At 46.5% G+C, this 13,049-nt stretch overlaps 1 protein-coding gene across 3 annotated transcripts in view; it reads right to left on the bottom strand.

The window, feature by feature from the left end:
- RSU1 (Ras suppressor protein 1) overlaps positions 1 to 12,060 on the bottom strand; it is a 203,821-nt gene extending 191,761 nt beyond the window's left edge. Inside the window, exons 1-2 of one of the 3 annotated variants that reach the window (XM_057543611.1) lie at positions 11,895 to 12,060; positions 11,539 to 11,650 (exon numbers count right to left, since the gene is read on the bottom strand). In XM_057543611.1, the coding sequence (XP_057399594.1) occupies positions 11,539 to 11,647 (109 nt within the window). In that variant the 5' untranslated portion in view covers positions 11,648 to 11,650; positions 11,895 to 12,060. Of the gene's footprint in view, positions 1 to 11,538; positions 11,651 to 11,890 lie in introns of all 3 variants that reach the window. The other 2 variants (XM_007196418.2, XM_007196417.3) reach the window with 2 other exon arrangements.
- Between the last annotated feature and the right edge of the window lie 989 nt (positions 12,061 to 13,049).

Genomic DNA, 13,049 nt, shown 5'->3' with positions numbered 1-13,049 from the left:
TTCTTACCCTCAACCCAAGAGCCATGTTTTTCCCTGGTGGCTTCAGAAGCAGCAAGAGCCGGAATCTCTGACCCTCTTCCACAGGGCTGGGTGGCTCTCCGAGCTCAAAGCGCTCTGACAGGCACCGCGTGTCTGAGGGCCGCTGGGCCACCAGCCCGCACCCACACCCAGCACGCGATGTGGTCTCGCAGGCCGCCCTTCACTGCTTTTGCCCCGGCCATCATCTGCTCCCCCCACACCACCCTTACCCTGACCTCCAAGGGCTGCCTTGGCCAGTCCCAGATCCCTAGTCTACTGGACTGACACCTGTCATCAGCTGCCCCCGCGCTCAAATCTTGGTACCTGTTTTCTGATCATCCACGGGGTCCCCCTCCATCTCTTCCCACAATCCTGCCCCAGCCTCTGCCACTGGCCTCTCTCCCCGCCACACACACAGATCCAGCAAACAGGTGTGCCCCCTGAGGGCATCCACGCCTCCACTCCTGCCCAAAGGCCCATTAGACTCTTCAGCCCCAAACCCCCCGCCCCACCAGAGAACAGCCTGTGCCTCAGCGTAACAAATGCAGAACGTCCTAATGACTGATCCTGAGGATCATTTTGAGGTCCCTACTCTGCATCAGGTACTACACTGACGTCATCTTTTATTTGAGGGGCGGCAGATTTTTCCCATTTTATCAATGAGGAAATTGACATACAAAGACAGGAAGTGATCTAAGGGCATGTTACAAATAAACAGCAAAGTGGGATAATTAATAAAGACCATGGCTCCAAAGTCAGTGCTTTGAGTCAGGACACAATACTCTCTCCTTATATCAACTCTAGAGGTATTGAACAACACCCAAACAGGAGGTTTTACCACAATGAATCTAAACAAAGGTGTCTTTGTTATGTCAATGAGGTGACTTTCAGAAGTTTCTAAAGGATGGGGGCTGGTTGCCAGGGCTGGAACTTTCAGTCCCACCTCTGGCCAGCCAGTTCTTCCTAACTTGATCTAGAGATTCAGTTCAATCCCAATGAAAACCACAGCGAGTTTAATTTGTGAATGGTGACAAACTGATTCTAAAATTTATACGGAAAGGCAAAAGACCCAAAATAGCAATAAAATACTGAAAAAGAAAAACAAACTCAGAAAATTGACACGTCCCAACTCAAAACTTACCATATAAATCCACAGCCACCAATTGAAAAAAAACAAAGACATCACTGGAACAGAAGAGTGCCCAGAAACAGATGCACACAAATACAGTCAACTGGTCTCTGACAAAGGAGCAAAGGCAATTCAATGGAAAAAGGATAATCTTCTCAACAAATGGTGCTGGAATTTGACATCTACATAAGAAAAAAAAAAAAATCTAGACACAGAACTTACACCTTTGACAAACACTGACTCAAAGTGGTTCATAGTGTAAAATGCAAAAAAGCGTAAAGTCCTAGAACACAACACAGGAGAAAATCTAGGCAGCCCTGGATCTGGTAATGACTTCTTAGATACAAAATCAAAAGCACTATCCAAAAAAAAAAAAAAAAAAGGGTGTTAACTGGCTGGGACTTCATTAAAATTAAAAACTTCTCCTCTATGAAAGACAATGTTAATAAAAGGGAAACAAGAGCCACAGACCAAGACAAAATTTTTGCAAAACACACATCTGATATAGGACTTCTTTCCAAAATACACAAAGAACTTTTTAAATCCAACAATAAGAAAACAAACATCCCAATTAAAAAATGGGCCAAAGACCTTAACAGCACCTCATCAAAGAAGATATACAGAGGTCAAACAAGCATATAAAAAGATTTTCCACATGACACGCCGTTAAGGAACTGCCCACTGAAAACAGCGAGATACCACTACACACCTATCAGAATGGCCAAAATCCAGAATACTGACAGCACCAAATATCGACAAGGATGTGGAGCACCAAGAACTCTTATTCATTGTCGGGGGATGTATGAAATGGTTCAGCCACTTTGGAAGACAGCTGGTTTCTTATTACACCAAAAATGCTCTTACCATACGATCCAGCAATTCTGTTCCTTTGCATTTACCCAAAGGAGTCAAAAAACTATGTTCACACAAAAATCTGCACATGGATGTTTATAGCGGCAAACTGACAAAATCTGAAAGCAACCAAGATGTCCTTCAATATGTGAAAGGACAAAAAAACTGTGGTGCATTCAGACAATGGAATTTTAACCAATAATAAAAAATACGAGCTATCGAGCCAAGACAAGACACAGAAGAAACTTAAACTCATATTGCTAAGTCAAAGGAGGCTTTCTGTAAAGATTACATACTATACGATTTCAACTATATCACATTCTGGGAAAGGCAAAACTATAGAGACATAAAATTTCAGTGGTTGCCTGGGGTTCAGCAGGAGGTAATGAGGAAGAGAGGGAAAAATAAGTAGAACACAGAGGGTATTTAGGACAGTGAAAGTACTCTGTAGGATATTATGCATTTGTTAAAAGCCATAGTGTGTTACAGCACAACCAGCAGACAAGATGTAAACTGCGGATTTCAGTGAATAATAATGTATCAATGCTGCTTCCTCAACTGCAACAAAAGTATCACTTGAATGAATGCCAGATGTTAACAATAGGGGAAACTTTGGAGGGTTAACAACAGGGGAAACTGCTGTAAAAAAAAAAAAAGTGGGGCTTCCCTGGTGGCGCGGTGGTTGAGAATCTGCCTGCCAGCGCAGGGGACGCGGGTTCGAGCCCTGGTCTGGGAGGATCCCACATGCCGCGGAGCAACTGGGCCCGTGAGCCACAACTGCTGAGCCTGTGCGTCTGGAGCCTGTGCTCTGCAACAGGAGAGGCCGCGATAGTGAGAGGCCCACGCAACGCGATGAAGGGTGGCCCCCGCTTGCCGCAGCTAGAGAAGGCCCTCGCACAGAAATGAAGACCCAACACAGCCAAAAATAAATGAATAAATAAATAAATAATAAAAATAAAGGAATTCCTTAAAAAAAAAAAAAAAAGTGAAGTATAATAAAACAAACAAAAAAAGGAGGAGAATGGGGATAGAATATGCACAACACGACTCTTTTCAGCAATACCGGTGTTGGTAATATTAGCATTGCTATTTGTGTGTAATGTACCAAATAAGTAACTGTGAGATATTCTAACATCATGTGTATCCCTGACAATCAGGATTCTCAGAGTGGAAGCAAAGTAGAGACTAGTGTGAAGGAAGTTAAATAAGAGCCTTAGGAGTCCCATATTTGAATTGGACCTACCAGTATGAACTCGTTAGATATTTTAATCTTCATATATGTGTACATATGTATCTGTATATATCTACAGATACATATATTGCGTATATATACATACATACGTGTGTGTGTATATATACTTTTTTTTTTTTTTAGCTTTCTGCTAAAAATGCTTAAAGACCATGAACGACCCAGGAATAACGAGCACCCCTGGAGCCCAGATTGTGGTCCCAAAATATTGCCCACTCAGACAGACAAGCAAAAACAGGGTTTCTATGAGGACAGCTGATTCCAGGTCCGGGATGGGAATTCACAGACACACCGGGAACAGCTTGTTACTCTTTGCTCACGTCCACTGGATGGGAGAGCCAACGACAAGAGGTTCCCACAGGCTGAAAATGAATAGTTTGCACTTGAACAAGGACCGTGGCTGCGAGGCTGTGGGGTGCATGGATGCAAACATATTATTTTAAAGAGCAAAATTTCTGACACCTGTTTCCACATTCAGAGTTTCCCCTTGCACTGGTCTGGGGTGCAGCCTGAGCACCGGAACGTTTAAACATTCCCTAGGTGAGCCTACAAACCAGACAAGTTCGCCAGCAGCTGGTACAGATGATAGCAATCTGTGAGCAAGCTAATTCTCAGATAAAAGCTTGAGGTGTGAGTACTTTCTCTAGGAAGAGGGCAGTTCACTGAGTGAGCACCTCGTGCGGCCTGACCAGCACCTCCGCGAGAGCTCATTCTGCATCAAGAACGTTAAGCCTTTGCCTGACATCTAAGTTTCAAACGTCTTCCCCGTTTCGGTGATTCCTGCTTCCATTGTAAAGCGTACACAAGAGCACACCCCATGACTCAATAATTCCACCTCTAGTCTGTAACCAACAGAAAGGAATACGTGTGTTCACGTGGTCACAGCAGCACTACGGGTGACAGCCCGAGCCTGGGAGCGACCCGAACATCCATCAACAGCAGAACGGATGCCTGAACTTGGCAGTCACACCCTGGATCTGTAACCAGTGTCACAACACGAATGACGCTCATGAACAAGATGCTGAGCTTAAGAACCAGCCAGTAAAGAGTGTACACTGTAAACCCTCTTTCCTTTGAACGATGCACATCAACAGGCAAAGGGAATCTATGCTGTCAGTCAGGACCCTGTCCTGAGGGGCTAGTGCCTGGGACATGCCCACTGTGTTCCGTTTCTTGCTTTGACAATCTGTCACCCTGTACTGTTACACGTGCGCTTATCTATAGGAGCTCTTCAGTAGAGGCTTCTTGAAATGGATTTCTTTACAAGAGTGTGTTGAGCGTTTGGAGAAGAAGAAGGTTCCTGTTTCCTCGGCCCCGTCGGCAAGAGCAGAGGAGGATTGGCATCCCTGAATGCGTTCCTCGGTGGATTCCGACTCAGCAGCCCGTACGGGGCAGGGACGCGGCTTCCGGGACCAGACCGCCGGGAGGCGCCCAGTGGACGCTTGCTGAATTAGCGGCTGTACCTTTGTACGTGCACCTGACTGTCAGAAACGTTAGTGACATGTAGAAGGCAAGAAAGCGTGAGCTACCAACACAGCTTCTGAAGTCTGAGCGCCCGGCGGCAAGTCCTGACTCGGCTACTCATTAGCGTGTGACCTGGAGCAAGGTACTTACGCTCTCAACGTCTCTGCGCTATAGACTGGGTGACGAGGACGATGGCGATGATGGTAACAGTCCTAACGAAACTGTGAGGTTTACAGGAAATAATCCACATGGAGAGCCGCGTACAACGCCCGGCGCGTGTGTGCGTGTGTACTAATACACTCCATATAGATATTTTTAAATTATCTATTATTTTTATCCTTTTCTAATAAAGAGGACACAATTTGTAGAATACGTAACAGGTTACATAGGCATCTTTTGCAAGGCCTGAAGACTGAAGTATTTACAGCTCTGAAAAACCAACTGTGTATGTAAACATCTGCAAAACAACGACTTGCACGCTGAGGATGTAAACCAAGTCACCCATCTCTGCTCTGTGCTGTGCTCTGAGAAACCAAGCGGCCAAGACCCCCTCCAATTCGCTACCTGGTCTGAGGTGTGCCTTTCATTTGGCCCACTTTACCCTTAAGAACTATTCTGAGTCCGGAGGAATCGTTAACAGGCACACAGAGAAACGTATGAAATGAAAAGGCTCTTTATGACGTACCGGTAAACTACAACTACAATTACCATTTCATTCAACTCAGGTTTATTCTGTTATGATACATGAACCAATACTGCCCCAACAGAATCTTCTCCAGCACCATACTTCATAGAGGGTTTTAAGCTAATGTTTTAAGTGTGAAGATAGAAAAAAAATGAATTAACGTACAGTATAAAAAAATCTCACATCTGCCGTTAAATCCAGTTAAAATTAATAGTTTTTCAGAAAAGCCTAAGGAAACGGGGAGGGTTCAGAGTTAACTCTGACCAGATAGAGACCAAGTTGCCTCTACTGTTTTCTTCAACGGTTAAAGCCCTGCAACAATGTAATAATAAACCTAAGCTTCCAAGCTGGCAGACCAGAAAAACGATGCATTTTCTTAGCCTAGCACAGTGTTGTTTTTTTGGGGTTTTTTTATGCCACAATTTATTTCTGGACTCTCTATTCTATTCCATTGGTCTATATGTCTGTTTTTATACCAATACCACATTTTTTTTGTTGTTTTTGGCCACACTGCGCGGCATGCGGGATCTTAGTTCCCCGACCAGGGATCGATCCCATGCCCACTGCAGTGGAAGCAGGGAGCCTTAACTACTGGACCGCCAGGGAAGCCCCTTGCACAGTGTTTTTAAAGAATTCTGAAACTGTCTGGCATGACGTGAGGCCCGCCAGCCCCGGTTAGCCCTGGAAAGCATCACTCCTTAAGGCCTGAGCCAGGGCTGGGAAACCACACTGCACAGGATTACAGAACAAAGCTGACGGTGTGTCTAACGTGTGATGCTGGGGCTTTCTGGACCTTCTGTTTGCTCATCTCTAGAACGCTGACGACTATCATCTGCACCAAAGGCTGACGCGAGAAGCACTTACCACCACGTAAGCACTCACGTGTGTACCATTCAGAATCTCTGATGCAGACGTGATGGGCTGATCTGCGGCCCCCTCAATTCCTGTGTTGAAGCCCTCAGAGTGAAACTGTATTTGGAGACAGGACCTTCAAAGAGGTGATGAAGTTACAATAAAGCCAGAGGGTGTGCGCCCTCTCTCCTGTGCTATGCTTTCTACCCCAGCGCACCTGAATTCTTAACTGAGAAGGACAGCAACCTTCTTCAATCAATTTTTCCCAAACGCCAAGGACAAAAATAACAGAGGTGCGCACGCAGGGCCCAGAAAAGACGTTGAAGCCAGGCTGGAGGGGATGGTGGGTTAAAATTTAGTCCTGGGGAGCTTCTCGGAGGAGGTGACACATGTGAATGGAGTCACATGGACAGAAAGTCATCTCTTCCCTCAACAAGCGTTGATTCACAAGGCTGGGAGGAGGGTGGCTGGAGAGAGAAAGGGTAAGGACTGCCCAGGCCAAGATGTTGAAAAACACAAAGGTGGGCTTAAACACACAAGTCAGAAGAGCAAAAAAATAAAAGGTCTTAATAAAGATCACAGTGAAAGTGACATGGTCGTCCCAGCTCTTCTATCATCCCCCAGAGAAGTCCTATCATGATGAAAATTCCCAGCAGGCATCGCCACCTCCCGGGCTAACAGCCCCTCCAGATAACCAACCCGGGATTACGTCTGTTGATTCTTTTGCAGGGTCCTTTAGAAAGACAACTACCTCAGAGGCAGCTGATTTTTCTCTTTCAAAATATTCTGTGTTAACCTCAATGGGAAAAGAATTTGGAAAAGAATGGATACTTGTATGGGTATAACTGAATCACTTTGTGGTACATCTGTAATGAACACACCATTGTTAATCAACTATACTCCAATATAAAATAAAAATTTAAAAAATAATAATAATAAAATAAAATTTATCTCAGAGATATTTTAGTCTAACCTGAAGAAAAACAACAACAACAACAACAACAACAAAAAACTGATAAAGGTTTGACACCCAGAGGGCAGTAAATGTGAAGAGATTAAAAAGTCAAAAAGACTTAAATGAAAGAAATGAAAAAAAGTCTCTCTGGCTGCTGATGGGAGTCTCTGCTCCCAGGAAGCTGATGACAGGACCCTTCAAGAGCAACTTTATCATCTGGGTGAACAGCTGCTGCAGGAGAGAGAGTTTCTGCCGTGAAATCTCCTTAATAAAAAGTACAAAATTGGTACTATTCCTCCCAGAAGCTTTCAGCAGATTACATGCTGTGCAGGAAAAAAAAATGAAGGAAAAGAAATAAAATGAGCGATCATTTTAAGGAAACAGCAATCAAAATCTATGGGAACCCTAGGCAAAAGGGCCAAACACACCAGGTTCTTTTAAGCCACAGAGAAGAAGTCAACACATAACACACACAGATGCCTTTCCAGGTCCAACTAACCAGGCTATTCCTGGTTCAGGCCATCGACCGCGTTGGGACTGGTTCTACAGGAGGCTTACGCGCTCTCTGGACATTCACATGAGCAGTTAGCGGTCACTGTGTACTTAGTACTGGCTCGGTGCTTGCTAAGCCCTCGACAGGAAGCAGTGCACTCGGCGCTACACCCACGCCCCCAAGTGGGTACTTACGTTTCCACCTAACGCTGAGGCACTTGAGGCTCAGAACGGTTTCGTAGCTTCTCTAAAGTAACACAGCGATAAGTAAACCTGGACAATCTAAACCCAGTCTATTCAACTCGAGGCCCCACTTGTAATCACTGGACTACGTCTGCCTCTCAGGGTTGGATCTGAGCATCTCCAGAACCTGGCTGGACGGACAGAAAATTCTAGAACCTGTTGGATGTCTGTCTCCAGCCTATGAAGTTTTCCCCGTCAGAAAGCTTTTGGTACCTCCACTCCTGAAAGCATGTTTTAAAGGCAACTTACTGTCTCAGAGGAATGAAAGGGCTACGTTTATAAGACGCAACTCTCCCAAGCAGAAGTGAAGCCTGTTTCCTATGCTTAGAATAAGTACACAACTACCACTCTTAGCTTCAAAGCTAAATTCTTGCTCATCGTTAGAGAAACTAAACAAAGTAACGATAATGAAGGGAAGGCTTGAGATATAATACCATTCTCTGTCCATGCGAATAAGCTGTTCCCTGGGTTCAATCTTGATACTAGTACATAAAACCTCAGGGAATTCCCTGACAGTCCAGTGGTTAGGACTTGGCACTTTCACTGCCGAGGCCCGGGTTCCATTCCTGGTTGGGGAACTAAAATTCCACAAGCCACACGGCCAAAAAAAAAATAAACAAATAAATAAAAAATAAAACCTCATGATTACAGTTAAAAGTTTATAAGTAAAAGACTATGGGAGGGGCTTCCCTGGTGGCGCAGTGGTTGAGAATCTGCCTGCCAATAATGCAGGGGACACGGGTTCGAGCCCTGGTCTGGGAAGATCCCACATGCCGCGGAGCAACTGGGCCCGTGAGCCACAATTACTGAGCCTGCGCGTCTGGAGCCTGTGCTCCGCAACAAGAGAGGCCGCGATAGTGAGAGGCCCGCGCACCGCGATGAAGAGTGGCCCCCGCTTGCCACAACTAGAGAAAGCCCTCGCACAGAAACGAAGACCCAACACAGCCATAAATAAATAAACAAATACTTTAAAAAAAAATGGCTCCCATGTATCCATATTAAACTGCCCTTTAAAAAAAAAAAAAAAAAAAAAAGACTATGGGAATCCTTATACTACAGCTAAGGTGATCATGCCAAATACTTTAATATATAAGATATTAAAATACATAAAATTATGTACACTACTGATAAATGAGCCCCAGTGGAGGATGGGATTCTGAAGGCATCCTGGGACCCTCAGATTCCAGAAGTTGGGGAGCTTTAGCAGAAAGCAGCCACTCCCCTTCCTTGGGTCTACCACACTCCAGAGGCCTGAGGAGGTGGAATTTCCAAATTCACTTCCACTAAACTCCCCAAGAAGCACTCTTGCTCTTCCTGAAGCGACTTCTTTGGGAAAACATCAAGAATGACCTTGCTTTTCAGCACCTAATATTACACCGGAAAGAGCTTTTTCAGGAAGCAAGTGGCTATCTTTTCTTCTTCAATAAAAGCCAAGGCTTCAAAGAGATAAAGCAACTGAACTGAAATAGCTACACCACTCTCCCTACTTATAAATATTACATAGAGAATCCTCTTCAAAGCTGAGGAGTACAAAGTTCCTCTAGTGAAAGCAACCTTTTTTCAAGCCCACGAGAAAGAGCCCTGAGGGGCAGAAACCCGTGGGACCAAGGGCACAGCCGAGCCAGGCCTCCTGCTTCCATCCTCTTCCCCCCCATCCCCTTCCTCTGACGCAGCTGTGCCCCCAGTGACCATCATGATCCCAGCAGGGCAGGGGCAGTACGGGGACACATCCAGATCTGCAACTGCCAGCCCATGACCTGAGACACCTGCTGCCACCAAGAAGCCACTGCTACTGAGAGAGGCCAGCACAGACCGGGAGACTGAAATGCTAATTCGTACAAAAGCTAAACTTCATGGCAGGTATCTTCCTAAGGATTACCGAACGCAAATCACCTACAGCTCTGCATCCCCTCGCCTTCTGCAGAGACGTATCAATGGCATCAACCCCAATCTCTGTCCCAGGCGCGAACCACGGATTCGCGGTAACTTTGACTCTGCTCTCTCCGGGCCTAACAAGCAATCTGTCATCTTTTAGGGTCTCCTGGACATCCCCCCTTCCTCTCCAGTGTCACATCCTGCTCTGGATCTCATCAGCCCGCAGGCCTAATCCATCATTCTTTCCTTCATCCGTCAAACATTTCGGAGCACCTATTGTGTTCCAGGCACTAGAAGAAAGAAGGCACACAGGAATACTGCACTGCTTTAGTTCCCCTCGGCCTCCCAGTGGGGAAGAGAGACGTCTGGATTAAGAACACATCACAATCCTGTGTAACAAGAGTCATGAAGCGGGACTTCCCTAGTGGTCCAGTGGTTAAGACTCCGAGCTTCCACTGCAGGGTACACGGGTTCGATCCCTGGTCGGGGAACTAAGATGCTGCAGGGCCCACACAGCACGGCCAAAAAAAAAAGGGTCATGAAGCAAAGTGTGTCCAACTTCACTGAGAAGGCTTCACACAGGCTGTGGCGTCTGAGCTGACTCTTGACAGGTAAGTAAAGGGATCTGGGGTGAAGGGGGTGGAGAGGGCGGAAACAATACTTCTAAAGGCACAAAGATGGGAAGGAATGCCCTGGCTCAGAAAGGACCATCAGTTCAGTATGGCTGGGATGCCAGATGCATGGAAGGAACAGGTGCTAAGGTAGGCTGTAGTCAGATTCAGCAAGGAACATGGAGCATTACCACTGGTAGTGGACAACAAGAAGGTCCAAACTTCAGCCACAATCAACCTAAAGAAGAGCTTGATTTCACCTCTAATGTGTTGGAATTAACTGTCAATATCTAAAAATTAGAAAATTTTATATAAAAATCTGGATTCTTCGCTTCATAGAAAAAAAAAGCAAAAATCTGGCAACACTGGGCCAACATCCCCAAGTGGTGACACCTGTTTAGATCTGAGCAGGTGTAGCAGCTGCCGCCTTCAGATGAGATACCTATTACAGAATTCATGACCATCCTCACCTGGCCCCTGAAGACATCTGAATTTGCAATCCCCGGTTTAAAGGAAAGAGTTGCAATAAGATGAGTGTTACAGGAAAGCAACAGGGGCAGTAAAACTGGAGGCAAGAGGGAAAGTTAGAAAGACAGCACAATAGCACAGAGGGGAGGTAACAAAAGCCTGAACTAAGGACAATAAACCCAGAAAAAGGTAATGAGTCAAGAAATGTTTAACTTGCTCTAGGTGCAAGAACACTTATCAGGTAATTTCTGTGGGGCATTTGTTCAAGGCTACATAGGAGACTATATTAAGAGAATGGAAAAATGATTCAGAACTAATTTTCCATTAAAACACCAAGTGGCTCTTTAGTAAACTGTGTGGTAAGTCCACCCGAAGGCCATCAATCAGCCTGGAGAACTGATGCGGTCCAGCAGGCACGGTCCGGGGATTCTTAACCTGGCTCTCGTGTCCGTTTTCCAGCTGGGACAGAACAAACTCTGACTGCAAGCTTTCCGAGCTGAGCCCTCGACAAGTGCTGTTTACAAGCAGCCAAGCAGCGGGTGGGATGTAAACCATTGCAACGTCTCGCACCGCCACCAGCAGTTACTTCTTAAACTCATAAACCCGTCCAGCTCCTCCGAGGGGAAGGCCCTCCGGAGAACTTACACAAGCCGTTGACGTCCAGCATGTTGGAGATGCCCCGGTCACTCATGTCCACTTCCGGCTGGTTCTTCTCCCGGCTCTCCTCCACCAACTTTTTCAGAGACTTGGACATGACCTGTACCAAACGACAACAACAAAGCACGTGGGCGACGGCCAGGAGGGTACAGAGAGAGAAATGAGGGAACCCCCGGCTGGCACTCTCCAGTTTTCCCCTGGCCTTGGAAAGTGGGCACCCGCAGGCAGGGTCCGGGGGCAGGGAGGGGGATGGGGAGGGCGGGACAGGGAGTGGGAAGCGTCCAGCACCATTCCCGCCGCGGAGAGAGAAGCAAACACAAGGGCAACGCCACACACATACTCACTGCGGAGGGCTGCACCTAACAGGCTGCGCGTGGGAACAGGCTTCTGCAGGGCTCACGCCGGCGGCGAGAGATGCACTCGGGCCGCGCAAAGCGAGCAGCCGAACGAGGAACACGCCCTGTCCCGGCACTCGGCGCAGGCGCACACCGGGCCGCTCTCAGCTCCTCGCCCCGCCCGCGCCAGAAGGTTCCCTAATTAGGAGAACAGTTTACTAGACGTGGCTTAGCGCGAGACTCCGCCCACAAAAGAATGCGTGCCCCGGGGCCGACCAATCACGTTTGCTATTCGGCCTCGAGACTCCGCCCCACCCGAGGTTAGCTCCCTCCCCGTTGGAGATACTGATTGGACTGGAGTCGGCGCGTGCGCACTAGTTCGGCGCAGGCTCAGTTTGTAGGTCGAAGCCAGAGTGGTGCGGGCGGAAGCCGGGAAGTTTGGGCAGCGCCTGCGAAGGGGTGGTGGTACACCGGGATGGGTCCCGGGGAAGCTACAAGTAAATTTTCTCTCAGTGTGCTGCTTCTTTAACTGCGGTTCCACTTACTGGAAGTTGCTACCCTGAGTCCCTTCCCCACAGGTTGTACCTCCCGCTATACTGTGAGCTCCTCAAAGCAAGAACTCCTTGGTGGTCTGTGTGTCCCCGGCGCCCAGGTCGCAGTCACGGACCCCTGGATCACAGGAGGGGGAATATACCAGATAAATACGTGACTTCTCTGTTTTTATGCTGTGACATAGCTTAGTTAGCTTTCTATTGAATGATGATTTTCTTATACAGTTTTCATTGTTCTTTTTACTAGAATTTCTGTTTTCTTTTTCTTCTTGTAACCTTTTTTTCATTACTCGCTACTGCTTGAAATCCAATGACTTCTTCTTGAAGACTTTAGGAACCTTCTAATTTACTGCTCTAACTTAGACTGACTCGTTCTGTCCTTCCAGCTGAGAAGTTATCTATAATTTCTTTTCATTTGGTCCCTGGGTTGAGACAGACATTTCTTGCAGGCATCTTGCTGGAGTAACTACCCTCAAGTAACTTTCTGTAGAAGGATGTATAGGAGGCACAAATTTTGAGTAGTTGCATGTTTTTAAATGTCCTTATTCTGCCCGCACCTTTGGTAATTTGCCTGACATGGAATTCTAGGTTCAAAAGAAGTTTCTCTTAAATC

This window comes from Balaenoptera acutorostrata, chromosome 3 (assembly GCF_949987535.1).
Source record: "Balaenoptera acutorostrata chromosome 3, mBalAcu1.1, whole genome shotgun sequence".
NCBI lineage: Eukaryota > Metazoa > Chordata > Mammalia > Artiodactyla > Balaenopteridae > Balaenoptera > Balaenoptera acutorostrata.
Note: the sequence above shows the minus strand (reverse complement) of the source record. Positions and strands in the feature narration are given on the sequence as shown.